This window comes from Osmerus eperlanus, chromosome 7 (assembly GCF_963692335.1).
Source record: "Osmerus eperlanus chromosome 7, fOsmEpe2.1, whole genome shotgun sequence".
Lineage (NCBI taxonomy): Eukaryota > Metazoa > Chordata > Actinopteri > Osmeriformes > Osmeridae > Osmerus > Osmerus eperlanus.
In genome coordinates, this window is record NC_085024.1 from 16,953,796 (window position 1) to 16,978,694 (window position 24,899).

The following is a 24,899-nucleotide window of genomic DNA, read 5'->3' on the forward strand; positions in this document are numbered from 1 at the left end:
GACGTAAAGATGTCTTGAACTGATTTCAAAATGTTTTTTTTCTCATCAATAACGGACGGAAGCCCTAAGAGGCCATGCAGTATTCATGCAAATTAAATGTGCATTTATTTCATTAGACTACTTAAAAGAGTTGTCAAAAACGTCCTAGTCTCCCTCGTTTTGGGATACAAATCTGACAATAATGCATTTTTTCTGCATTTAACCGTGAAACCTATCCTTACAGTACGTCATCCTGAACTAATCAATGTCAACAAATATACGGGGTTGAAGTACGTTCAAGTTGATGTTGTCAACTACAAGCAGGTATAAAAAGCATTGGAACCAGCAGCGATATCTTTTAGTCGGTCTACGGCGCTTGGGCAAATATGTTGCACGCTGACTGGATTTCTAAAGGTGTTCGATCCATGTTTTACATGGTCACACCAAACGAATCATCATTTCGACACGTAGAAGATGTGCCTCAATACGTGCAACAGGTATGTTACTATAAAAGTTTCAATGATCTTGCAATGCTCGGCGCAATAACAACAAAGATACGATCAAACGGATTTGTGATCCACTCTTACTTCAGAGCCAAAGCTCGGTAGCCCACTCTAGCTTAGTTTTAGATGTATAGTAAAATGTTTGTCTTGTTCAGACACGTTTCTCAAACATTTTAAGTAGACCATCTCTGATCAAACCCAAACCAAAAGTCGCCATCTCACACAAGCCACACCAGCCATCAATTACCACTGTAGCCACTAGGTAGCCTACTGTAGTTTTACTAAGAAATGTATTAATTTAGGAACGTCTTCAACAGTATTTCTCTCAAAAAATCTGATGCAACAACGACCACTAATATGCTTCTCAATGCCAGGGGGTTATTCCAGGAAGCAGGTTATGCAACGTAACCGGGTAAATTAACCCAGCTGATTCACAATGTTGCAGCAACCTATTGGCAATGTTGATACACAGCTGGGTGTCAGCTGTGGAGTTAACTTACCCGGATATCACATAACCTGATTTCTGGAACATCCCCCATGGGTATTAATACAAATTATGGCGGTACAAACGTCAAAGCATAGGCACACACATAACCTTGTCCTTGAGATGATTTTTCCTGAACCTTGCAGCAGAAATTAAGTCTGAACTAACGTCCCACAGCTGAAATGTATCCCAATAGAAAAGTATTTTAATGTGTTAAATTAGCTAATGTTGTGTCAACGAGCAGTTTACTTCAGCAAAATATGCAAAGATTGTTTGTAATTTCCTTTTTAAATTGATTGATTTTGCGATTCCTTCCATGATTGGTATACATTTAGTCATTTAGCAGGCGCTCTTATCCAGAACGACTTACAGTAAGTAATGGTTCATGCTAGGTGATTATTTTTGTTGACTTTGGAATCACAATACAATTGAACAATTTTTACAATTTTTTCCTTGTCTTCCTTGAGGGTTTAGGTTGGTTGAGGGGCAGTTCTATGGGCATATGTGAAGCCCTCTGTGACATGCTTGCGTGTAAAAAGGGCTATACAAATAAATTTGATTTGATTTGAATTGAACAGTGTCCTCACCATCTACTGCTGGGTGAACAACGACTCCCCCGGTGCCAAATCTGGACACCAGTTGCATTATGAGTGAGCAGTAGGGACTAACCAGACACAAGGCAGAGGTTTACGTTAAAAAAGGGAATAGTATCTTGATTAAACTGAACCTTGAATAAAACAAACAGAAGTTGTAAACTCACACTAACCTACTGATGTTGCCTTTTTATCATGCCAGATGTATGATAAAGAAGTAACTATAGCATAGAAAATGTTAGCCGAAAGAGCCACATTTTAATAGTTGAATAAATGAGAAAACCACAGCAGTCCTGATCCAGTCCCTAAGTACTGCAATTAAACAATCTTTTTTTTTTTTACTATTGTTACAGACCAGACACTTATACAGTGTTTACAGGGGTGTGTCATGTCTGGATGTTTGAGATTTTGTTGTTAATGTGTCAGAGTAATCTCTGCATGCAAGTGTGTTGAGTGATTGAGAAGGAAAGAACATTTAGCTAATTTGATGTATGCCAGAAAATCTTTTCAGTTTGTCATTAGTTTGTTGTTTATTGCTAGATTTTTGGGATGTTCACTTTTTATACAGGAACAATGACCATAACATAATCTACCCCCAACCTACTAAAAGTATATAGTTGCCCTCTGAGAATATGCAAACGTCTGGTTGCAAATGTTTTTTGCCTTTTTAGAATATTTAAGTTCAAAACAAAGAACCCTGCACTCACTTGTTAGTTTAGTTGTCATTTAATTGAAGTTAATAGATTCATGTTTTCTCCAGGCCACCCCTTACTTTGTGGGCCTAATGTTACTGGAACTGGTGGTGGGCTATCTGAAGAATGGCCTACCTGTGCCTAGCATTAGTGACGGAGTCACCTCTGTGTCTGCAGGTATAATCTCCAGGCTTCCACAGTGAGTAATCACAAAACTGCATAATACATAACGATAATAACACAGTAGTCTTTGATTTTGTATGATTACAATCTAAATACCTGTCCTTGGGCAAGGCACTTCACCCTACTTGCCTCGGGGGAATGTCTCTGTACATACTGTAAGTCGCTCTGGATAAGAGCGTCTGCTAAATGACTAAATGTAAATGTAAATACGGTTGATATACTGTAGTCTTTGATTACAATCCTAACAGATGGCATTGTGTTACAGTTTGTTCCTGCGAAGTTTTGAGCTGACCACTTACATGTATATATGGAACCACTTCCACCTTCTGGAGTTGCCCTGGGACTCATCCTGGACCTGGTGGCTGGCTTTCCTGGGAGTGGACTTTTGCTACTACTGGGTACACCGTTTTGCTCATGGTATGACCCACTGTTTTCCACTTAGTTTGACTTCATATGCATCACATACAGAATTAGAGACGTTGTCATCATACCTGTTTTTTCTGAATACAGAAACCCACAATGCAGTGTTTTTCATCTAAAACAAAAGTTATGCTAACATAAGCAACAGGTTTGTGATGACTTGTTTTACACACTGTCCCATAGCAATAGATGCTTATGTGTTGGGAAAGTTCTGTTGTGCACCCACCAGTCACTGCTCTACCCTGCTCCAGTTGCTGCAGATACGGGTGGTAACTTTACCCTCCCCTCCCCAGACTTGCCACCAGTGGAGAGTTTAATGGTGTCAATGGCCTTCTTCTGATTCAAAGCTGTGTTTTCTTCCGTATTGGCATTCAAATCTTTGTAAACAGAAGCTGTGTTTTTGAAAGTGGAAAACAAGCCAGATTGTCTGTATCAAGGTGCCCGTGCGGTCATTGCTCAACAAGTGTACTTTGGATGGCATAAAACATGTAAACAAGGAAAATATGTTATCCTTCGTGGTTTTCTGTGGTTAGTGGTTCATAAACCTGGTTTAAGGTTATTGGATCTTTAAATAATGTATTTAGTACTAGGTTATAAACATATAAAAACCCATTAGGTCTCTTCACCTAATTTACTAAATTGTCATGGGAATGTGTGTTTTCAAAAGAAGTCAACTACACAATCTACAAAGGATTGCTAATGAAGTGCCTGCATCTGTCTTTTATATCGTTTTTTTTGTTTTGACTAATTGCAGAAGTAAGTCATACTAATATACATGTATCTACAGAGTATCCAGTTAAGAGTTTTATTTTTAAGTGTTGTAACATTTTTATGTCTCAAAAATGTCCATTTGAATTTCCGTCTTTGGCCTTTGACTTGTTATTATGGAACATTGTTGGGTAACAGATAATTGTCTGGTTGTGCAGGGATATAAGCTTTTCCCCTTCTTACCAAAGGAAACTCTCTCCCTGACCACAGGATAGGCTAGACGTAGACCGCATTCTGCACTCTGGTAGAGTGAGGTCATCTCTGTCAAACAGTAAATGACCTCTAGCTCATTTTAAGAAAAAACAGTTAGGATCAACATTTATTTATAACATGACAGTTGTTTGGTGGAGTGTGATTGCTTCAACTAACAGTCAGCTGTAGGGCCATATTTGATGTTTTCTTCCACTATGTGCATAGCTGCAAGTGTAGTGTGGCCAGAAAAGAACTTGATCATTTTTTTAAATGAATTTCTTAAATATTATCAGAATGGGGGATTTATTTGCCATGAAAGTTTGCACAGACAAGGAATTTGCTTTGGCAGGAAGATGCATACAATAAACATATAGGGACCTACAATTTAAATATGTGGACTATCTATACTAAGGGTACATAAACTAGCAGTACTGGTAGTTATTATGTCAATTTACATAAGAAATTGAGGTTAGACAACTCAGTTATTATCTTGTCACTGTCAGTCAATGATTGACGGAAAGACTTTCAGTTCAATGTTACCAATGCCATTTCTTTGGCTATAGCACTGGCAATATAGATTCGATTATAGTCCAATCTCTTAGTTTTGGGAATATAACATTCCAATAAATGTTTTGGGTCCAGTTGACAGCCTTATTCAACAACATGTTGTAACTGATCAAACATGTGACATGCCTACATCATATCTGATTAAATACATTGGCTTAGTATATAAATACAAAACATTTTAACATGACCTGATTACATGTAGTCATTCTAAAATCACTCTTACTTGCATCTAAAATGTTATTTTATACTCAATTTGTACATCAATGGACCATGGGAAATCCCATTGTGTCAAAACATATGAACTATAAAACTTAATACAGTTAAAAACAAAGATATTACAATAAAAAGTTGGGGAAAGGGCGAATGTGACATCCTCCACTGCAATATGAGTCCTAATTAGTTGCACTGTAAAATAGACTTTTGTTTTAACCAGTTTTATGGCCTTTTCATAGTTTCCCCTCATGTGCTCCACTTGAAAAGACTGTCTAATTGAATGGAAAGTACTTTGAGTGGAAAAGCTGTCTTCTTTAAGCTGATGCCATCTTTGTTGAGAATACATCCCATGCTCTTTCTTTGTTCTGCTCGTACAGTATGACCCTAGATATAGAGATTTAATTCTCTAAATGTGTAAGTCTGTTCGGTGGAGGCTCTTGATGGCCTATGACCTAGTGTTTTTGTCAGAGACCGATGGTATATTGTAGATAAGCTTAAAGGTAAAGGACCATTACCTATTATTCTGTTGTGTAAATGTCTGAATGACTTTATTTAGTCCTATATTTAAATGAGAATTATGTTATTCTGCAAATATGTTTTAGATTTTGTAAACGGTTCCATTCCAATGGCTATATGGGCTATCACAGTTGAAATCTGGGAGTTTGGAGGAGTTGTGTTGTTGACAGTCTTGTTGATTCTGTTTATTCTCCTTCATATGTGTCACCTGACATTACATAATCCTACTAGAAACCCAGGAATTCATATGTAAGGGTGTATTTGGTTGTGCAGTATGCGAGTGAGTTTGTGTGTACAGGTTTGTACCTTCATGTCAGTGTGTTTTTTGTCTGTTTTGTGTATTTCTGTAAATGTGCAGTTCTGCCTGCTTGTGTCTATGCATACACAACATCCAATCGGCATCCCTGCAGTGCACATCCCCAGCCCTGCAGGCAGCGGTAGTTGTTAAGACAAACAGATGAGCTCAACTCAAAAGGAGCCACGTTCCTCCTCTGCTCTGCAGGGCTGTGTGTGTATGCATCCCTGAGGAGGTGCGGCTGATCTGGATGTTATTGTTTAAAGAGGAGCTCCGCTGGCCATATGGCAGGGCCGGTGTTAACCCCTGGCCATGCTTCATAAATCTTGACTCTGACTGGAAGTTCCTGGCCTGGCGCAGGGTGAAGGGTGTACAAAAGACTCCACATCCATATCGGTCAGGATATGGCGGCTTGGCGCGCTACAAGAGACCACGGAGCCACCTAAGGGATGGAGGAATATTATCAACAATGGCCGGCAGGTCATGACTCCAGATCAATCACTGTCTGTGTGTGTATGTGCATCCGTGTTCTGTTTGGTACTCATGTCTTTCTTTTGTGAATGCTTGTGCATGTGAGAGTGTACTGGGGTGTGTTTTTGTGTATAGAGGAGTTAGGCAGGGAAAAAAGATAATTAGAGGAGAATTATGATGAGTTGAATGACTGATGAAAGCTCTCCTGCTAGTTGGGTGTCTGCTGCCCTCATGTGCTCCAGTTGGCCAATACATACTTTTCTCTGTTATTTGGACTTGTGTGGGCACACATTGCCTCAGCCAATCTTTGATGCTATTTATAAGTGATAGATATTAAGTAACTAATAACTGTGAGTGAGCCTGTTGCAGTGTTTGGTGATTAGTGTGTGTGGACTGAATCAAATGTTGCAGAGACACTTGGGAGTTAGCCTGCTTCCCTAGAGTCATTGCAGTGATGTTTATGTTGGCAACTCATGCAACGATATCCAATCCAAACAGAGGAAATTTTTTACAGCCCACTAATGATATGATTGGCAGGAAAATGGACAGTGCTATTTATCTGATTTGAGCCCACTATTACAGCTGTGAAATAGTCAAACATATTGATTTAAAAGACGTTGGAGAGTATTAGTGACCGTTGTCTAATACAAAGTCTGCTCTCTGATTGAGGGTTATCAGTATGTGTAGATAATACTAAATATGTAACAACATTGCACTACTGTATTTCATATAACAAGAACATTGTCATTAGTATGTGACCAATCTGTGCCCTTACATGGAAAACAAAACATTCAAAAGATACAGAAAAATGTCCTTGCTGTCTACATTTTTCATATTAGAAGGCATTCAACCAGCATATTCCTGAGAATCTTAAAAGCAAAAAGGCCCTCTAGAGATCAGTGGAAGTGCAGTCCTCAGCATTTTTGCTCTGGCTGGGAAAAGGAGCTATGTGGCAATGGTTCTCATCATTAAAGGGGTTCCCTCCTGAATAGACCCTGCCAAACTATGTGGTGTCCCGCCGAGGCCCAGGATGAGGACATGAGCTTTCAGTGAAGCCTAGCAGTTCGTACTTCCTAGCATTGACACCCTGCATCAATCTTAGCCAGCCTCAGCGTGGTCCCCCCACACACAAACACTTCCCCCTACCAACCCAGATGAAAAAACTTGGGCTGGGTGGCGAAATCAAGTCATGGAATTTACTTCCCTTTATATGTGCTTCACAATGGGACAGTTCTTACTACCTCTGTGGTTCTCTTGAGGGGACGATGTTTAAAAATAGATCTTTTGGTCTTGTTTTATTTTTCTCTCTCTCTCACATCATTTCTCTCTCTTAAAAAAAGTTCACTTTAATTCTCTGTGAAGCACATTTATTTGAATAATCTTTAAATATACTGTAGTTCAATATAAAATATACTGTATACTTTGAAAAATATCTTGTTGAAATGAGAAACATTGGTGATATAGGTCTCTCGGGTAAGAAGGAGTTTCCCTGGTCTCCTCTACTTTATTAAATCCTCTTTAATGAAGCCTGTGAATTCTGATGGGTTGGCAGCAAGCTTTGCAGTACATGTTGTGGCGAAGTGTAAGAAAGGATATTGTCCCATTGTCCTTACAGAAATATGCTCTGCACCTTTTCACACACACTTTCTCCAGACCATGTTTGTTCAGCTGCTGTAGCTTGACCCTTTGGGTTTTATGATTCATGGTTTCAATAGAATTCACAAGTTTATAAAACATTGAAAGAGACGTATCTGTACCAAGATGTGTCTTTTGAAATATCTATCCAAATGAAACAGAGTTAGCTTTACGAGTTTGTGTTCATCATGTTGACTGATCAGTAATTGTCTATTATTGTTGTGTATAAGAGGAACACTCCCATGATTTGTAACCTCTACTTTAATATTACCACATCACTTAAATACCCTCCACAAAACGATATTGAAGACCTTTATCTGTTTTCTTAATAGAATGCCTATGTAATTATAGAAAGATCTCATAAAGGTCTATGTCTTACCGCTGTATTTGAAGGTTAAAGCACTCTTGTACAGAAGGTGAAACCAAAATGCACAGATACATGGGTTGTCCAAATAAAACTTCAAATTCAGTCTAACTTAACAAGCATGTTTCTTTGGATGTTAAAATGAAGTGTAAAACAGATATTAATGTAGCAAGTATCACAACACTGTAAAGGAATAATCAGTTTACTGTATGCTGAGTCACGTTAGTTGAGCAGTACAGTGTGTGTGTGAAAGTTGAAAACCGATGCTGTAACCCTTGTTAAAGGTCCTGTATGTTAACCGTTTGTCCTTGCAAACTTGTTCTGGGTTCCATGTGATTTGTTATGAAACTCTTGTAGATTATTGACCTGTGTTGATATCAGTATCTCTTTATCATTTTTCCTGTATGTGTGTGTTTCTGCAGAGATAAACATCTTGTGGGCAGCTCACCAGGTTCACCACAGTTCAGAATACTACAACCTCACTACCGCTCTCAGACAGTCTCTCACCCAACAGTTCTCATCATGGGTATGGGTTCCCATGAACTGGCCATCAAAACAATAGAAACCGTTTTGTACTCTATTATATTTTATTCTAATTAATTTTTTCAAAATGTGTATCCTAGGTGTTCTATCTGCCCATGGCTCTAGTGTTGCCTCCCTCTGTCTTTGCCGTTCACATCCAGTTTAATCTGCTCTACCAGTTCTGGATCCATACTGAGGTAAATACCACCACTACTGGCCACTAAGTTACAGTTCCTACTCAATGGCTAGACCTTTGGTTTAATTAATGACATGGTACTGGCACAGATAATCTGGTAATGAATGAAGAAACTATTGATTTTATGTTTTGCTAATGATGGAAAGATACTAAAGCTATTTGTAGATAAAATTATGTTATCTTACTACTCTATGGTCTTTATTTTATATTGACTGCTACAGGAACTCGTATTGGTCCCAGACTCAAGTCAAACCTGTGTTTAATAAAAATAATTAGATTTTATTACATATTCCAAACAGAAGCATGACCTCCTTTTAAAGCAACTGGGAGTATCTTTCAATTCCCAATCATTAGGGGGGAATGAATGGATTTGAAATCGCTTCCATCTTTTAGTACATTATTAGTCGTAACATTCACAATTTTCTGTGGGATATAGTTTAGGCCTCCTTTATAGACTCTTTTGATGTTGTGTAATATATTGGCACGCTAGTCTTCACCGACCCTGTGTTAGAATATGAGTGGAATAGAGAGACCGTTTTCATTCAAGATAAAACTGGCTCTTGCCAGACCACTCATTACGTGGAAATAATGAATCATTGAGAGACTCTGTCCAGTTGTGCACATTTCCTAGACTGTACAATCACTTTTAGACCCAAACATAAAGTTTCTCTGTAGAAGTTACACCCAAAGAGAAACCTGATACTTCTGAAATATGTGCTGTATGGCTCAGTAATGATGGTGTGTGCATGTGTGTGTGCATGCCACTGAAGAATCTTATGTGTTTAATTATGAGTATATGAGGCATTTCTTTTGAAAGCTTTAGTGTATATGCACTAACTATTTACACTGATACACTGATATGCAGTACGTTTGCATGTGCATTCATTGTTAAAACTTGAAACGGTGTATGTCTACAGGAACCAGAAGTACATAAAGAACATTTTGTAGTGTTAACTACCTTCATGGTTATGAGTCCTCTCAGTTTGACCATCTCCGTTTTTGTTTGGCTTTCAATTTATGAATATTGTTTTCTCCATCTTGGAATTTGTCTGCCACTCTTTCCATTGTTTCTTTTCAGTAAAGGTCAGTAAAGTTAAGGCATAACTTTTGATTTACTTAAAAAACAAACAAACAAACATATAAACTGCAGATTGGAAGCATTGTCATTTCCTATTTTTTTAAGTAACACTTTAAATGATTGTTCTTTGTGATCTTCAGGTGATAAAAGATCTCGGGCCTCTGGAATGGATTCTGAACACACCCAGTCACCACAGAGTTCATCATGGTAAGACTTTTAATTATAATATTTGTTTTCCATTTTTATTCAGAAAGATGTACAGTATATCAGAAGAACTGTGTATTTATTTGCAGGGAGGAATCTTTATTGCATAGACAAGAACTATGGAGGAGCTCTGATCATATGGGATCGTTTATTTGGTAAGTGCACACCTTCAGTTTGTCAATTGCACATCATGCCTCTTAGTTTCAGGAACGATGATGATTATCAAGGTGCAACTAATAAGATTCATCATCTCACTCACCCAGGAACCTTTGCTACAGAAACTGATAAAGTCATCTATGGTCTTGTTCATCCAATAAACACGTTTGAAATTCTCACTGTTCAGGTCAGTCTCACAAGAAGTACTACTATTACAAGAATTGTCTCGGAAAACCAAATTTATGGAATTATACAATGCATTATTATGTATTGAAATTGTTAGTGCTGTTAAATAACTTTTAGTACTGTATGTAGTATTCCTTAAATTCTGACAAGATGGGTAATGTTTTATTTGTTGGGTGCACTTACATTACTTGTACTAGCTAAACATTTGACAGCTTGGTTGTATTGGTCATTCTCAATATTAAATGAGTGGGGTCAGACAATGAGTCTGTCCATTACACTCCATCCGAGCATCTCAGACTGACTTTGAACACCTCCCATTACGGCTAGAGATGAGGAACAGACTCAGGTTTCCCTGCTGATGGTGCAGCTATGCTGTAACCATAACAGTATTACTCCACTTTTAAACAAACTTCCCAGCAGAGGTGAAAGAGGCCAGTCAAAATAAATGCTAGGAGTTGAGTTTGATTATTTTCTCTGCAACCACCAATGGTAGCGTGCAACAGGGCCAATGTACTTCAAATGACAAGGAACAGGGTGAATTGAGGCTTCAAAGAAGATCGATATTGGTACCTAACAATATAGATTAATTCAAGGGTGTTGATGTACTTTTGGCACATTCATTTCAGTGGAGTCAGGTGGCTGAGCGGTTAGGGAATCGGGTTAGTAATCAGGCTAGTAATCAGAAGATTGTCGGTTTGATTCCCGGCCGTGCAAAAATGACGTTGTGTCCTTGGGCAAGGCACTTCACCCTACTTGCCTCGGGGGAATGTCCCTGTATTTACTGTAAGTCGCTCTGGATAAGAGCGTCTGCTAAATGACTAAATGAAAATGTAATTTACTAACGGAATTTCTTTATTTTCCCCTTTGTAGCTACACTATTATAGATATGTGTGGAGAAGATTTAAGAAAAACACTAAAGTTGCAAATAAATTGTCCATCATATTCAAAGGACCAAGTTGGAAACCTGGTGAACCAAGATTGGGGAATCATGCAGAGGTTCCCACTGTGAGAGAGAAGTACATAGTGTTTCAAGAATAGAGTGTTATAAACCACATGTTGAGGTTGTTGTGTCTGACTTCCCACACAGGGCATGTTATTTAAATCTGACACCCACATACCGAACTACCTAACATTTGACACAAAGGTTTTTCCAAATGACTTCGAATTCTCCCATGGAAATGTGACATTTTACACAAGATTTACAAGGACACACCACACCACATAAAGCCTTTGTAGAGGGAACACAATACTTATTTTCGTTCATTAAATGTGTGAGATCAAAAGTGTTGTATGTGTGTGTGTGTGTGTGTGTGTGTGTGTGTGCATACATGCATGCATTGTGTTCATGCGTGTTTATAAAACTAATGGTCCCAATTTGTGCCCCAGCGGTTAGCTTTGAAATAACACATAGTATTCTGACCCTTCATGCTTCTCACTTTAATCAAAAACCTACAGCCTTTACAATTAAATGTGTCTCTAAAACTCTACATGGTGATTCTAAACTTGTGGAAGGCACTGGGAGATGGCCACAATATCATGAAAGAACTCCTGTTGTAGACTGTGGGTAACTAAAGCAGTGATGAATTATCTGACATGAATGCACACGGAAACAGACATAGATTGTACAGTGCAAACTGTACCACTTTGAACACCTGCCCAGTGCTCTCCCACAATTACTATTTATGTGTTAATAGTATTTAAAATGTTAATTTATATTTCCAGGTGACAGGAGAAGAGATGCCACATGATCCAAGTTGGCCAGTTCCCCGCCAGGTCTACGTATGCATGCAGTTCCTATTGGTTCTGTGGGTTTACCACAATGTGTTTGCAACTAAGTTGGTAAATAAGTTTTAGGCTTTTATCCAAGAGTGAAATATAATTTTTGAGTATAATTGTTTTTGTCATCTTCAATTGTTACGGTCAAACCACAATGTGGATACTTTTCTTCAGTGTATTATAGTTAATTTTGTTGTGGTCTATCGTCATGTTATCTCTTACACTTATTGAACACAGAGTGGGTCTCGACCTAGCATCATGACAACTTTTGTCTATTCTTTTCCATTCTCAGTGCCAAAAGTGCAATTTTTTCTTCATCAAAGCAGTATTTTCTCCACAACAGTTATCTTTTGAAAACAATTTTCCCCAGGAATAGTTTTGGTTAGCCAAAATGTGCTGTCCCACCCAGCTTTCTAACTCCAAATGAACCTGGCCGGCCTTTTAGCAATTTCCACCTCTATCGTGTTCTTTTATTTGTGGTCCCCCTCACCATAGTCCTGGTGGAGGGTTCCCTCCTTCAGTCAACGCACAAACAGCAGCAACAGCAGAAGCTTGTGGTCTTAGAGGCCATGCAAACACTTTAATTATCAAGTCAACCATTTCCCAACCCAAATAGCCTTCAGGATGCAGCAATCAGTACTTACATGGACAATAACAAAGTGAGGGATTTGACTGGACAGTAAATCACATTTCAGTGTTTAAACCCATGTGTTCACTTCACATAAGTGCACTTATGTCTTGCACTGAGGAAGGCCCAACATGGACTGAAATGTTTGCACTACTCATGACTTGATGTACTGTCTCCACCCATAGATGCTGTCCCAGCTTACAGTTCTGCTGATGACTGGCTATATTGTGCTGACTCTCACTTCCATTGGCTTCATCATTGACCAGAGGTATAGTACAGTAATATTTTACTTGAGAGGGTCAATCAGCTCAGTAAATTGGAAAATAATTCACATTCTTGAGGATTGATCCATTTCAAGTGATCCCTGACAGTGCATTTTATCAAGTCATGTTACAACCCTTAATTCTTGGTTACGGTAGGGCTTAAACATGGGTACTGTTCACATACGTGCCTGTAACATGTGAATTACTTTGAAATGTGTTATGAATGCACTTGACCCCCACCAACGACCCGTGTCAGGGTTTATATTTGTTACGTACTGTTTTTTCCTCTTTATGTGCAGGACGACAGCGGCCATGCTTGAGACGCTACGCTGTGCCCTGATGGTGACGATGATGACACATGACATGTTGGCACCACCTCTGCCCTCTCTGGCAGTGCCCATAAAGGTAAGTGATATTACCTCAGACACACATCCTATAGATGTATATAACATACATAGTATACAAGTACAGATTATACTTTACAATAACACATTAAAACCTACAGTACTTAATATATTCATGATTATTTTGGATTGGTTACCTCTTTTTTGTTTAGTTTGGCTGCCCTTAGATGCCCTGTTATCGTTTTTGCCAAATGATTGACAGTATACACAACTTAAATACAGGCACGAACAATACTGACAAAAAGGGATGCTAAGGAATAGCACTAAAAACAAGCACACTACCTTAACAACATATCCATTTAGATGATGTAGTTAGAGAACTCTGCCTACTTTTATAACTGAGTTGGAAATGAAAACAAACACTTTCCCATTTCTGTTTTCACTTGGGGTACACCTGGGGTTCACCACTGGGAACAAGCTTCATAGTTTGTTTTTGTATTTTAAAAGTAAAGTGTGATGAAAAAAGTAAGTTGTACACTAAAGCTATATACATTATCGGATACATTTGACATAACACAATAACTGTAATGCTGTAAATATTCTTTTCTTAAAAAATACAATGTAGTCTTGGTACCCCATACTCTTTGTATCCCTAGGCAAACAGTATTCTCTGCTGTACACATTGGGTAAACTGTTTACAGTATATACATCCTGGTGCTATCAAAAATCGGAGAGGGTTAGTTCCATCATGCTGATTTCTTTGTGGGTGTGGCTGTATTGAAGGCAGGACATATATTCCTTTCACTGTTCCCTTTGCCCTGACTCAACTGCAAGAGCCAGCAGAAAGCGGGAGAGTCAGGCACATCGAGTGACTGTGATTTATTCCTGAGCCACATAAGGCCTTGACCAAGCCTCACCTTTTCATTCTGAAAAGCATAATTCTGGGCATTGCAATTTGTGTAATTTGACTTCCTCTACTAATCAATAAGGACACAGTTGAAATGACAGTGATAATCCACTAATCACAAAAAGTGTCCCAAAATAGAGTCTGTGTGTGTGATTGAGGCTGAGAGCAGTTGACAGCCAGTCTTTAGGGGCCATTAGGCCTAGTTAGAGCCCTGGGCTTGCCTGTAGCTAGGCTAGCATGCATGGATGAAAATGGCTTTTGTCCAGTTGTGACAATAGCCATAAACTGTACAGTATGTGAGTAAACGTGTATGTATTAGAGAATGTATATTCATATTTAGTTGATTTCTCTTTCAGATGTGCTTCTGTATGTTCACATGTCGCATGTGCGTGTTTCTGTTGCATGTGCAGTGTGTACAGTAGGAACTTGCACTACCTCCTGAAACACAGTCATGGGTGATGTACGACTCCAGATGCACAGTCCAATTGACCAGGAAATTGCTGTGTGTTTCTGGCACTTGCAGATCGCAACTGACCTCTTAATATGTGCCCTTATCCCTCCCACTCTTTTTACCTCCCTCCCTTTCCTCCTCCCCCTATCCCTTCCATCCCGACCAGTTTGTGTTAAGCAACCCTTCTGGAAACCATTAGTCTGTTCGGCTGCTAACTAGGTTTGGCTGACGAGATTTGCACGTGATCTCTGAATCCCTCCTTTCATTGTCTTTTTCCACGTCTGTTCACACAGGTGTTAAAAAGAGCTTTGGAAGTTTTTCTCCCTGTTATGATGAGACTATTCCTGATCTCTGAATGACAGACATAGAGTTAGCTCTACGTGTATTCTGCAGTGATACCTCTGTACAATGCACATGTTAAGTAATATAGTACATGCTGTTGTTATCAGTGTATCATTAAGTTCCTTTTTTGTGAGAAGAATAAATGTCACCAATGCTGGTGGTACTCTTTGAAAACCACGTCTGCTTTGACCAAACTGTTCCTGACAAGCTCTTTTGCCCGTTTCTACGGCATAAGCAGTAAAAGTCATGGTACAGTAATGATATAGAGCTCTGATACTCAAGGTGAATGGCCAACTCTTTGTTGAAGGGGAACGTGTTTTGAAGTCGACCAATCAATTAACAGTGACTCAGAGCAAGAGGGGGGAAAGTCTAATTTCATTGTATTCAGGCACATTCAACTCAACATAAAAAAGAACTACAAAAAGTAAAAAGTAAGCTAGGCTGTGGCACTTAAAGCCCACTGGTGTGATATATGGCACCCTTAAAGCTCACAGTGGTATTTATAGTGGCTCTGGAGATTTCGCTTGTAAAGCTGCAGTCTTGACCTGTAAACTGGGACCATAGTACCTCGCCTGCCACACTTACCCACCCACACCCTACATCTGTGTGGCACACATGGAGCCCATGCTGTTTTAGATGGTGTGTTTGTGTATGTGTGTGAGAGAAAGTGTGTGTGTGTGTGTGTGAGAGGGGGTAGATGTGTATCTGAATGTGTCTTAACTGTGTATTGACCGTGTTATTGAATGTTTGTGTGTTTGTGTGTCTGACAGAGTGCTTGTGTGTATGGATGCTAGTGCATGTGTATGTATGTTGTTAAGCCGGGGAGTAATGGTAAGTGGGACGTGCCTGAAATTATTTAACAAATGGTTATTTCAACAGAGACAGGCTCTGCTTGAAGGTATAACGGAACGTGCTGTAGAACTAACACTGTGGGACTGACTCTGCATGTCCCACAGTAATTACATCAGTCTACTTTGAATTGGCTACGCCCTGAAACTTCATAGTAATTTAGGAGGAGAACTAATAAAAATATACCAGTCCAAGAAGAAGTAGCGTCTCTGAAGGGCATTTCAGATACACTGATACTTGAGGAAAATTTTCCCAAACGATTTACAAAATTCCTAAAGGATTAGTATTGTAAGACTAAGTCATCCTCTCTACCAAAGATGCATCATTGTCTTACATTAAGTGTAATTCCATCATTGATAGAAGGATTGTATCCATCATTGAAAATCCTGTTTTATTTTCTTTATTCCTTAAAAAAATAGAAAATGTACATATCATCTCATTTAGTGTTTCCAGTACCAAAGAACACATTCATATTTCACCAAGCCTTACAGGAAAGGAAAATATTCCATAGTCAAAGAGAAAGGTCAGAACAATATTTTCATAGTTCACACGGACACAAAAGCTCACCAAGCATCCTTATCTACCACAACACCTGACACTTTTGAAAAAGACTATGTAAACCACATCCCTACAGTTCCCCCAATTGTCAAAGCTCGGACCCTGACTGAGAAGATAAGACAACTGATAAAGGGAGACATTTTCTGCGATTGTAGTTTGTACAAGCATGTTTTCAGGTGCAAGAGATTCACTCCCAGCAACACCATGAGGTTAAAAGATAATTTGGGGCTATGGAAACTCCTGAGGAATGACATCGTCATCAGTGATGGAAAGGAAATCCCTCTGGGTGAAATAGTGGGGTTTGAAGGGGAGGAGTGTTGGGTAAAGATAGTCAAGTAAACAGTGGAATAGCTCTTTGCACACATTGTGAAATAGTATCAGTCTGTGTGCTGGGGATCATGTCACTCAAGAGCCAAGACACATGCCAAAAAGCCATGAAAATCCTTTTGGAGAACAGTTATTTTCAGGGTGTCTGGTGTCTTTTACAGTATAAATTATGTATTAACTCCTAGAACCAGTATTTAGTTGAGTTTCTTTGAGTCATTTTATGATTTTTATAGTTATCTGTTGATTTAAATTCTGCTCAGAAATGTTGCTGTCCATATCCAAAATAATTCCCCTTTACAGCATCCACTTACCCCATAGACCCCTCCCCCAATACCATGTCTTCTTACACTTTAGTAATAACCTATGCCACTAACACTTAAAACAATTTAATTACATTGCAATTTCCTATGTTCCTACAACGCTTTGACTATAGGTTTTGAAATATACTTACATGGTACAGTAGGTAACGTAACCTTTATATAAAGTGTTGCCCAATAATGCTTTTATCATTTATATATTCATGAATGCAGAACATTAGTAAACACAACACATGTTAACATTAAAGAATTATTCACAGTCACAAAACACATCACACATAATAATGGAAGGGGATTTCTCTATCTTCATGTACTTCATATGCACCTGCGCACACACATACTGAACACACACACACTATACACACACACACTATACACACACACACTGCGGAATCTCCCGTCATGCATGTCTTTTTCACAATGGACCTTGCACTCTCATTAGAAGGAGTGTGGGGATGAGGTGGATGTATAAGTACAATAAAAGCATTGGCTTTGGTTATTATTGGGCTTCTGATTCATTAGGCTAGAGAGACGGAATCTAAGAGGTTGGTCCTGGGCTGCGCTTTTACAGGGTCAGCTTTACCTTGTGCACTCTCTATATTCAACATACTGTGTAGACTACTGTGTTCCAAACACAGCTGACTGGTTCAGCATCTAACATTAACATCATCCAATTCCTCCGAGTTGCTTAGGCAACAAGAGGAGCAGAGATGGGTGGAGAAAAAGAGGCCAGAAGGGAGGGAGGGGGAATGATAGCTCTCCTACAAGCCCCTTAAGACCCATCCATCTTTGCCCCTTCTCTGGGAAATCCCATTGAACTGATTTACAGAGTGTCCGCAGAGACACAGGCTTCTGTAGCCCTGGTTTCCCCCTTGATTGCACCATCAAAGAACTAGAATTTTCAGGGTTGAAGTGCGCCCCTCCCTGCTCTTTTCTATCCTGGGTTTTTGGAACAAGGCCCACCATCCAGTCTGCCAGCTTTCCACCAACTTTCTCCTTCCCTCCAGTCAGTCGCCACCAAAATCATTATGGGTATTACTGAGGTGTGCAGTAGACTTCTGTGGTGAAGCCTGGCGATGCCAAGGCGATGACCTTTTGGAATTCAGACAGGTCAGTTTCATTTTGAAGTGTCTGAAATACAAATACAAATAATGGGGGGAAAACAACATTATGCTGAAAGATGCTGAAACTGTAGATGCAGAAGAAAGACATGTAGGGGCTAAATGCTTTGAGCCTACACTAGAGTAAAATTGCGCTTGTGTGTCTGGTGTGTGTGGTGTATGTCTGCGTGGGAGGGTATTGTGAATATTTCTCATTGCTCAGACTGTGCTCTCTGGTGAGACATTAACCTACACTGTGCCACATATACTATTAGTAGGCTCAAAGACCTAAAAATAAGGAAGAGACAGGAAAAAAACAACAGGTGTTTGCGCGTGTGTGTGTGTGAGCATGTGCACTGGTGCGCAAATGTGTGTGTGTGTGGATGTGTCTAAAACCATGAATGCAGATGTGTGTGTTGTCTCACCTGCTCCCTAGACAATGTCTTACCTAATGTGTACTATGAGCAGCCATATGAACAAGACTCTCTGGAAACATCCCACTCCAACCCATATATCACACTTCTGGCACAGCCATTGTGCCTTGTTTTGATTTCAATCATGAGTGCAGCTGCTTTGGAGACCTCAGGCCCTGCCAGTTAACTCCCTACTGCACTGAGGGTAGAAACCAAACAGGAGATGACAAAAGATTCTCATATTTTTTTGTGCATTCAACATATCCATTTTATCTATTGTTTGTGTCAGTGTATTGAAGGCATAGCCACCCAGTTAAATCTTATATTCAAAACATGAAGGCTTTCATAGGCATAGAAAGCCTTTGATTAACCCTTATCGTTTTATGTTTGATAGGAACACTTTGTAAAACACAGCATGTTCATAATAAATGAGTGTGTGTATAGATTTCCTTACTTTTAAATGTTAAAATGAAACGGGGGGGAAAAAAACAACGACCTTAAACAAGAGGATCAGCTACAAAACATTTGAACTTTAATGCCCTGCACGGTTGTACTCTCTCTTATTAGTACTTTAACCAGGTATTGTACCAACTCGCAAAACAAAACAAAGTGAGTGTGAGCTGATCTGTTGAGATTTATACTTTGGGAGTCAATGTTCTATGCTTGTAGTGCTTATTTGCAAACCCCACCACTTCAACATGTAATCTGTCCCACATGCATTTCCACCCTAACCCATTAAACTGCACAGTGTGGCTGGAGAGATGAGAGCCGAACCGATATATATGACCTTCCAAAACATGTTGGTTTGATATACATGTTGTCAGGCTTTTGTTTGGAGATATGATATGTGAGGTTCTCCTAGGAGTATGCCTTATTATCTATCCTTATACATCTCCTCAGTGGGCACTAACATAGCAACTTCATGGTCAGTGTAATAGACTTCCGCATAGTAACATGTGCCCCAGACTTTGGACTTTCTGGGTCAGGTCGCTTTCTTTTATTTTTTTGGAACCCTCCCTTCCCACTCTATCCCTCTCTCAAATCCCTTTCTCCCAGTAGGGAACCTGTTTGCCATGACAGGTAGTGAGTAGAAGAAAAGGGACAGGGGGCCGTTCCAGTTCCTGTTACCCTCTCTCCCCCTCTCCCCCATGCCTTTTCTCTCTCTCAGAGGAAAACAGCTGCAACGTCCAGTAGGAAACACTACTTTTTCCCATCAGGCCTTTGCCTGTGATAGACAGGGGCCTGGTTTTGGCTCAGTCTGCAAAGTAGGATGCAGTTTATGGGCCAGAACACAGTGGGGTGGGGGCTGGGGGTGGGCGGCAAGAGAGTACAACTGTTTTTTACCTTGTGTTCCCCTGCTGTTCTGACCTCTTGACCTACGAATGCTCATAAGCATTTTGGGAGATGACTTTGGCCTACTCCATAACCTTTACTAGTCCTTGCCTACTCTGCCAGAAAATGTCTTCCCATTCACTTTTGCTTCATACATACAGTAAATGCACTTTTATACTGGATCTCAATACATCCACATACAAACAGACTTTAGAAATAATATCACTTGTGTCAATGTTTTTCACCACTGGATCAAATGAAAGTTTCCATTTATAGCTATGAAAAATTTGCTATAAAAACTTAAACTGTGTTTTTACAGACCCCTTTAGGAATGAAGGGAATATTATCCTAAACTGCTTCTTTGTATTGTACAGACGTTTGTCTCCCTCTCTCTGCTGTACTGGGGCATGCAGACCTTCATCCAGATAGTTGCTGTCAAGAAGAAGTCACACTAAGTCTTAAGGAAAAGTCACACAGTCCCTAGGCCTTCCTGTACCAATCAAATAGTTTAACCATGATTATGCTTTACTTGTCAAAGTACTTGTATGTATAACAATTATACAGTTTCTTATGCGTTAGGTATTATACATTTGTATGTGCATAAACATTGATTAAAGTGTCTATTACACAGCATACATTAATGTCCCTGACAAATATTTTTTATACAGGTAATACTATAATTATTATCATGACAATGATGTTGTATCATAAACAAAATTACATTACATTTTGTTCACCTATTGTTGTTACTACATAACTGAACACATGTGACAAGGAATAGTTTATGGTAATGTTCAGATTGTTAAACATTGTTAACATGGGTGCTATTGATTGATTATCACTATTCAATCAGATCAGCCATTTACAAACATTCCTCCTGATAGTCACGGATAATATTAGAAATGGCTATCTTTATCCATGCAACACTTTCTCTTTAAACTCTTGAATATGCTCATATTGTTTTCATAAAATGTAAAGAAATGCAACCAAATGTTATTAGTCCATAATTTGTCAAATCTAGAAGATGTTATTTTACAACACAACTTTTGAATATATGAATTGTTGTAAACCAACAATGTAAGAGCAATGTGAAATATTAAATGGAAATCATTCTGTACATCTTTACTCTTAATTATCTCACTCCTTCAAGTCAACACCAGGTGGCACTATTGTTAGATTGACTGAGTACAGATCTGCTGTTCTCGACAATCCACAAAACTGCTGTTTGTGACATAGCTACATATACCAAATTGCTACTATGTTTGTCAAAAAATTGAAATCTCTATTCAAATAAATAATACCTTGTTGTGAAAATGGACTGAACACAGGAAGCCTGTCCTAATGCCACTTGGTTTTCTGAAGCTGTGGTTTAGTTGTTTTTGTACTATGAATACACTAAATAATTAACAGACAGAACAGATCTCTCTGTCTCTCTGTCTCTGTCTCTGTTTTCTGTCTGTGTGTCTCTCTCTGTCTCTCTTTTTCTGTCTCTGTCTCTCTCTTTCTTTCTCCAACCTTTCTCCTTTCTCTGTCTTGTCTTACTTTTTTCGCCTTTACTTCTCTCTGTCCATATATAGTTTTTCTTTAAGAACATATCCAGAAGATATATTTGTCTCGAAACAGCCTTAGCGTATACAGTACTTAATCATCACCTGTCTATTCTAGTCTTAAACCTGTTTTGGGAAATAACATTCCAGATCTGAATGATTAAGTAAGTTACTGTGCAGTGTAAAACAAGATATAATTCTCTCTCCCCAACCTTCTCTTTCTCTCTGTCCTCACAGTCGCTCTGGGGAAAGCTAATGCTATGCCACTTTGATATCATCAAAGCACTCGTGTTAGTGGAGGATGCTGCTCGCTGGACCTAGGATAAGTCACTTTGTCAGTCCTTTCAAACACAGCATTGCAATCGAACATGTTAAATATATTTTACTCTGTTTTAAATAGCCACAATGTCAGTCTTTCACTGCTGTGACTGCTGTTATATATACAGTTATATACATATACCTTACAGATATGGCTCATTTTCCATTTCTCTTCAAGCCGGCAGATGGGGAGAGCAAAAATAATTCTGCTACAAACTGTTGAAGTGACTCACTTTATGGAAATAGCCTTGTGATCTGTACCAACTATTAACATGCAGATCAACGCAGTTGTTCCTCTGCCATCACACACACACGCACTCACACAATCCATTATTCACATTGTGGACATAAGGTCTAAAATCATTACTTTTGGATGTGAAGACGTCGTTAACGAATGACTGTGTACAGCTAATGGATGCTCAGTGTGGATCCATAATACAAATACACCAACACATTGGCAAACAAATGCAGCAAATGGAATCATAGATGCTGTAGAAGCCAGTAGATGAATCCTGTGGAGTGTGGAGGTGTTTGCTGTGGAAAAGCTAGATAACACCAGGAGTAGTGGAATGCTGTCAGTGGAAGGCTGTGGTGAAACTGTCCATGACATCATGCTCCCGTGGCTTCTCTAGGGATGTATAGAAAGTGAGAGGCCCAGCTGTCTAATAGGCAGCTTCACAGACACATCTCCAGGCACCAGGGACGCCGTTATGTCGCGTCGATGGGCCTTACATAATGGCCCCACAATGATACACAGAGTTAGCACACAGAGTTTTTTTTCACACTAAAGGCTTACTAAGTACTGTATACAGCAGATACCGTTCTGAGCCTCGGGTAAAAATATTCGAATGACGTACTGGCGAATCTGTGCATTCGTGATTCTTCGTTGGATTTCTCGTAACCATGGAAACGGATTGTTTTCATTTGATTTATCCATCTGTGCATAAGGCACTTCAGCCAAAACTGTGGCTCATCTACAGTATAGTTCTACATATTGACGAGAGGAGGTAGGGCTGTATTTTTGCAATCAGATCTGAGATGTCATTCAATCCTTGTTCAAACCTGACAGATCAATGGTTTTTCCAAAATATATAATACTGTACAATAATACTTATGCACACATAGGTGCATTAAAGAGCAATTGTGGGGTATGACATGGCACATGGATAGTTTTTCTTAATTCATGCATTTTATCCAAATTGTGAATCTGATTGAATGTATTATATAACAAATCCATATTTAGTATTGAAGCATGGATTGGTATCCTATTAAAGGTTCATGCTGTGTTTTGTAGATAGATAAAGGGCCCTGGTGGGGGAAGATAGTGTTCTGACAATCCCTCTTTGTAAATCTGATGCACCGTCTCTCAACCCCCACAGTCACATGTGAGGGAAATGTCAATACTTCAACTGGGTCTGCTGTGACTAGAAATATGTTTAGAGACTGCCTGCAGGGGAAAACACTAACAGTATTGGCACACTAGTCAATCACTTCCAACCCTACTTTTGGTCACTGTTCCCTGTTTGTTCTGCATTTCAGTCGCCTTGTAGATGTAGGTATATGAGAACGGTGTCAGCGATGACTGCCATCATTTAAACCCAGGCTGTTAAATGAATTTGGTGATCCAATAAGCATGCTGGTCCTGGGCATAGTGTTCTATGTGATATAATACATATTTTATAGGACTGGATCAAAGCAGGTAGGTAGAATAGCATTATTTTGAAATCAAATAAACCATTCCAACTTGTGTTTTACAGAGATGACTTCAATTCACATCATATATTTACAATGAATTTAATGTGATTTTTTCATTTGGGATATTTTGTAAATTTTTCTATTTGACAATTTGATGAGCCTCTGTCCTTTCTCAACCACTATTAAATAAACATTAAATAGGGTTGTTGAATAAGGCTAATTGTCTGATCAGACTTCCTGTTTGAATGGAACTCTTCCCCTCCCTGTTTAGTCACATCCCATCAGTCTTGTAGAGCGATATTCCCACAGGTCGCCGCGGTTACCGCCTGGCGTGCTGAATGCTAATGTCGGTCACACCGTTTGCCACGGCAACAAGAGCAAGGAGAGAGAAAGAGAGAGAGAGACAGAGTGCAAGTAATGAGGGCTGGAGAGAGAGAGAGAGTGCGAGTAATGAGAAATGGAGTGAGCGAGCGGGGAAGAGCTAAACCTCAGGACATCAGCTTCCAAGGGAAAAGGGGGAGGACAGAGGAGGGAGGTAGAGGAAGGATGAGTGTGTGACGTAAGCATGGGTATGGGAACTGATCGCTGCGGAGAACCAGAGGACCGCTCTCCCTGTTTTTTCTGTCCGTTCATTTTCTCCATCGGTTCCTATCTCTGATATCCAATGACTGTCTGAACAACAAGTTTTATTGACACACAAACACATCATCTCTCTCTCCCTTGCTCTCTCTCTCTCTCTCTCTCTCTCTCTCTCTCTCTCTCTCTCTCTCTCTCTCATAGACACACTCACACACCCACACACCATTTGATGAACAAATACCTTTGCTGCCTCCCAGCTGCAAGAGATATGGATGGGAACATGAGGTGAGTGTACTGTTAATATTGGCGTGGAAGATGTAGTTCGCCTCTGCTTGTAGGACTACTACTCAATGTGTTAGCTGAGAGAACCAGCAGGCGAGTTGGATGCTGACATGTTGATGTGCTGTTGCTTTTGTGGTACAGATAGTGGTACAGATCTCTTTTATTTTGCACTACTCAAGTCTACTGAATGTGTGTATTCATTTTGTTGTTGTTGTGTAAGCAAGTCTCTCTGTGACAGCCTTTCAATAGTGTCGTTTGTAGTAATCTGTTGGGTGTTCTAGTACAGAAGAATAAAGAAGTGTATAGTATGCCAACCGGCTTTAATACCATCACTGTGTCACTGGACATAAGTGAAGCATGTTTTATAGGCAGCCATTTATGGAACTGAACAGAATGGAACAGGTTGATCAAGTGAACTTTCTGTAACTACATCATTTGCTATCAGAATGTGTTGAACGACAACGTCTATACTGTTCTTCTGCATATGTTGTTTTAGTTCATGATGCCGCAACACATTCTTTTCACAGATTTGAATGGTCACATTTTTCAGTTTTTCAATTTGAACATGGCCAGTTCTTTTTTGTGTAGGTGTTGCACAGTTTTATAAACAAATTCAAGATAATTTAGAGTTTGGAATTTATTTTGAGGATGTAC

General features: G+C 39.4%; 2 protein-coding genes across 5 annotated transcripts in view; both read left to right on the top strand.

Annotated features, from left to right (window-relative positions):
• The first annotated feature begins 127 nt into the window (after positions 1-127).
• agmo (alkylglycerol monooxygenase) lies at positions 128-21,018 on the top strand. Of its 3 annotated transcripts, none has more exons than XM_062466316.1 (14): positions 128-303; positions 394-476; positions 2,429-2,450; positions 2,700-2,851; positions 8,298-8,401; positions 8,499-8,594; positions 9,812-9,878; positions 9,965-10,030; positions 10,139-10,218; positions 11,088-11,222; positions 11,940-12,056; positions 12,807-12,889; positions 13,184-13,289; positions 20,199-21,018. In XM_062466316.1, the coding sequence occupies exons 1-14, from the start codon at positions 284-286 to the stop codon at positions 20,277-20,279; spliced, it is 1,212 nt and encodes a 403-aa protein (XP_062322300.1). In that variant the 5' UTR covers positions 128-283; the 3' UTR covers positions 20,280-21,018. The 3 variants fall into 3 exon arrangements, with proteins under 3 accessions (XP_062322300.1, XP_062322299.1, XP_062322298.1); XM_062466315.1 differs by having other exon boundaries at positions 277-303; positions 2,320-2,450; positions 20,199-21,016; XM_062466314.1 differs by lacking the exon at positions 128-303 and having other exon boundaries at positions 317-476; positions 2,320-2,450; positions 20,199-21,016.
• A 2,935-nt stretch (positions 21,019-23,953) lies between these two features.
• dgkb (diacylglycerol kinase, beta) overlaps positions 23,954-24,899 on the top strand; it is a 31,837-nt gene continuing 30,891 nt past the window's right edge. For both annotated transcript variants that reach the window (XM_062465324.1, XM_062465326.1), the window contains exon 1: positions 23,954-24,248. The gene's annotated coding sequence lies outside the window, so the exon portion shown is untranslated. The remainder of the gene's footprint in view (positions 24,249-24,899) is intronic.